The sequence below is a fragment of the Orycteropus afer genome, unplaced genomic scaffold, assembly GCF_000298275.1.
Source record: "Orycteropus afer afer isolate SDZICR_OR568_19922 unplaced genomic scaffold, OryAfe1.0 scaffold00014, whole genome shotgun sequence".
Classification (NCBI taxonomy): domain Eukaryota; kingdom Metazoa; phylum Chordata; class Mammalia; order Tubulidentata; family Orycteropodidae; genus Orycteropus; species Orycteropus afer.
In genome coordinates this window covers 5692215-5695588 of record NW_006921601.1, presented here as the reverse complement: position 1 = coordinate 5695588, position 3374 = coordinate 5692215, and the positions used below count along the sequence as shown (strand labels likewise).

The 3374-nt window shown below is 55.2% G+C and overlaps 1 protein-coding gene across 1 annotated transcript in view; it reads left to right on the top strand.

Moving 5' to 3' along the window:
• The first annotated feature begins 319 nt into the window (after positions 1-319).
• Positions 320-3374, top strand: part of SCUBE2 (signal peptide, CUB domain and EGF like domain containing 2) — a 101815-nt gene continuing 98760 nt past the window's right edge. The window contains exons 1-2 of the mRNA XM_042782838.1: positions 320-440; positions 1896-2018. Of these exons, the coding sequence (XP_042638772.1) occupies positions 320-440; positions 1896-2018 (244 nt within the window). The remainder of the gene's footprint in view (positions 441-1895; positions 2019-3374) is intronic.

Here is a 3374-nt window from a genome sequence, read left to right as displayed (position 1 = left end):
AGCAGGGGGCTCGGTGCACGAGGAGCGTCCCTGCCAGGCTGATAGCCACCCTTCGGCCACCGCAGCCGCGCCCCCCTCAGCCCTTGCCGAAGAGGGGGAAGGGAGGGGACCGGGCGGGGCCGCACTGCCCCCCGCGCCTCCCGCCCCAGCCCGGGGAGGACCGTGTGAAAATGAGGCCGGGGCTTGGAGGGCGGGCCGGGCCGGGGGTGTCAGAGCGCGGCGGGCAGGGCGCACGCACTTACCTCCCGGAGCCGCCGCCGCAGCCACCGCGCTGGCTGCCCGCGCTCCGCCGCCTCTGCCCGCAGCCGCCGCGCCATCCATGGGGATCGCGGGCCGCAGCTGTTCCGGGGCGGCCCGGGCGCTGCTGTTGCTGCTGCTGGTGCCGCCCCTGACAGCGGCCGTCCCGCCGGGCCGGGGCCGCGCCACAGGGCCGCCAGAGGGTGAGTGTCCGGTGGTGGGGCGCACCTGGCAGGGCGCGGCGGGGCGTGCGGAGCTGGACCTGGGAAGGGCTGCTCTGGGTCCCCTTGCGGGTTGTCCCGAGCCTGGCAGGCCGGGCCGGGGGCTTAGCGGCGAGAGCCCCGCGTGGCCCCAGTTCCCCAGGGGCCCTCACTCGCCTGCCAGGCCAGGGCGCCACGACTGCTTGGGCCAGAGGCCCAGGGCCTGCGTCCTGCGTCCTGGCCTCGCCTCGGACCCGGGGCTGATGACAGTTCCCGCCGCCCTGGGTCCCCACGGAACGCCCGCTGCTCAGACTGTCGTCGGCCAGTTGAGCAGGAATGAGGGTATAGGGTCTCAGCTTCACACTGTGTAAATAGGGAAACTGAGGGGCCTGGCTGGGATTCATCTGTTAGGCCATGACAGCTTTGCCTCTTCTTTCTTTCGGGGCCGGGAACTTCTGAGGGCTCCATGAATTCGAAGAACTTTTCTCTCTGCGGAGCAGAGCCAGGATCGGGAATACCCTTAAGTAGCCCTTTTAGTAACAAGCCTGGGTTTTCGGCAGCTGGTACTCAGGACGTCCTGCGCTAACTGGACTTGTGATACTTTCAAAACTCTTGTTTTTAATTAACATCTTGGAGTGGTTTCAAGGCAGGAAATACTTCTGCCAAAGCCGCTTACCAGGTTGAGAGGAGTGGGCAGTGGTGGCTGGGGGCGTGAGAGAAACATCGTCCCCTCTGCACTATCTAAAGGGCTCAGGTCCGTGAATGCTCAGAGCCCAGGGCAAAATTTTCCCCTCCGTACAGGTCCTGAGAAAGAGGACAGACGCTGCTCGGGTTTCAGAGCTTTTTGCAAACCCGGTCTTTCCTCCCTTCAGCTCAAACCAAACCCAAACTCACTGCCATCCAGTGGATTCCAACTCACAGCGACCCCCTTTGGGTTTCCGAGGCAGTAAATCTTTACGGAAGGAGATTGCCCCATCTTTCTTCTGGTTAGCAGTCAAATACCTTAGGCACTACGCCACCAGAACAGCATTGTTTATGCCTATTCATGTACCAGGTATTGTGATTGGCATGACAGAGAGAGACTCAGTTTGTTGTCAAGACACTGCCTGGCAGGAAGACAGGCAGTGACAACCCCACACTTATGTGCTAGAATGGAGAATATGGGAGCACGTGGTGGGGAACGCTTCACCTATACTGGGAGTCACAGCAGGCTTCCTGGAGGAGGGGAAGTTGAGCTGAGTCTTGAAGACCAGTGGTTGAAGGTGGGAGTGTTTCAGTCAGAGGGAACAGGTTGTGCCTGGAAATGGTGTGGTTCATCTTAGGGGCTCCTAAGTTGCCTGGCTTTCAAGCAGAAAAGTTGGGTGGGTGAGTGAGAGATGGTGCTGGAGAGGGGCGGAGGCCAGCTCCTGCAGGGCTTGAGGGGCTATACTAGGAGCTTGCTGTGGTGCTCTTTTGCAGGCGTGGACGAGTGTGCCCAAGGTCTAGATGACTGCCATGCCAATGCCTTGTGTCAGAACACACCCACCTCCTACAAGTGCTCCTGCAAACCTGGCTACCAAGGGGAGGGCAGGCAGTGTGAGGGTAAGTGACTTAGGGGTGAGGGTTGTGTGGGCCAGCAAGGGAAGCGCCTCACCTCCTTCACTCCTATAGTGGCCATTCATGCTGGTTAAAGCTCTACCCCTCTCCAAAATCACAACACCCACCTCCTGTAATGTATTTCAGAATCATAGAAGTCTAGGAATGTCAGGTCTTCCCCAGAACTGATCACACACTTTCATCTGACTTTGAATTGTTCTTCATGTCTGAAAAGAAAAAGGGATGCTTTAGTGTCTCTTGGTCTTCTTCAGTTTGGGAGCAGAAGGCAAACAGCACAATTTCTAGGATCGCATGCCTGCCAGATGGGGCTGATCCTGCCCCTCCATGGAGCAGTTTGAACCCTTCCCTGGAGCCTTAAGTGCTGAAGTCCTGCCCTCTCCTGCCAGGCACTGGAGGCTCCATCTTGTCTGTGACTTGGGGCTGTTTGGCATGTGACTTGCCAAGCTTTCGAGCTACACAAAGGGCCTGCCTTGCTTGGAGCTACAAGTTCACCCTGAAAACTGTGTGCAGAGGGATATTTTAATATCCTTAGAGATGTATGCTTTGGAGCCTGAAGTCTGGAGTCTGCCATTTTGTGATCTGGGCCACTGGGGGTTATATTAGTGTCATAAACTCTACATTCAGAACTGGCCAGACACTGGGCATTTGTAGGAGGAAGCTGTTCCTGGGGATGGAAATCATGACAAGTTGGAGATGGCAGGATTTTGCAGGAATCTCTGGGCCAATGATATCACTCATTTTACAGATCCCCATTGAGGCTTGGGGAAATTGGGAAAGAGACTATGACTATGATCATACAATTAATCTGCAGGTGAAGGAAAGTCAGGTCTCCCCACACTCTGTCCCCAGCCCCACATCCCTCAGATTCACTCAGCCTCCTGGAGCACCTCTTTCATTGGATGAGAGACCATAGTATTTATAGTTGTCTGTGCACGAAGAAGTTTAAAATTGATGAGAGCACATTGAACTCATCTCTGCAACTCCCTCCTTGCGTTTGGACCCTACCTTGACAAGCACATTCATGGTCCCTTTTCAGTTCTTTACAACTTAGGTTTAACTTTGGTGGGAACAGTTTTTTGAACACTTGCAAAACTCATAAACCTAGTGTCTTAGTTATCTAGTCTTGCTATAACAGACATACCACAAGTGGATGGCTGTCACAAACAGAACTTTGTTCTCTCACAGTTTAGGAAGTTAGCAGTCTGAATTCAGGGCACCTGAAATGATGAAAGATGAGAATGTATCCATCCAGGAAGTCCAACGAACACCAAACAGGATAGACCCCAAAAGAAAATTACCAAGACACATCATCATCAAAATGACCAAAACCAAAGACAAAGA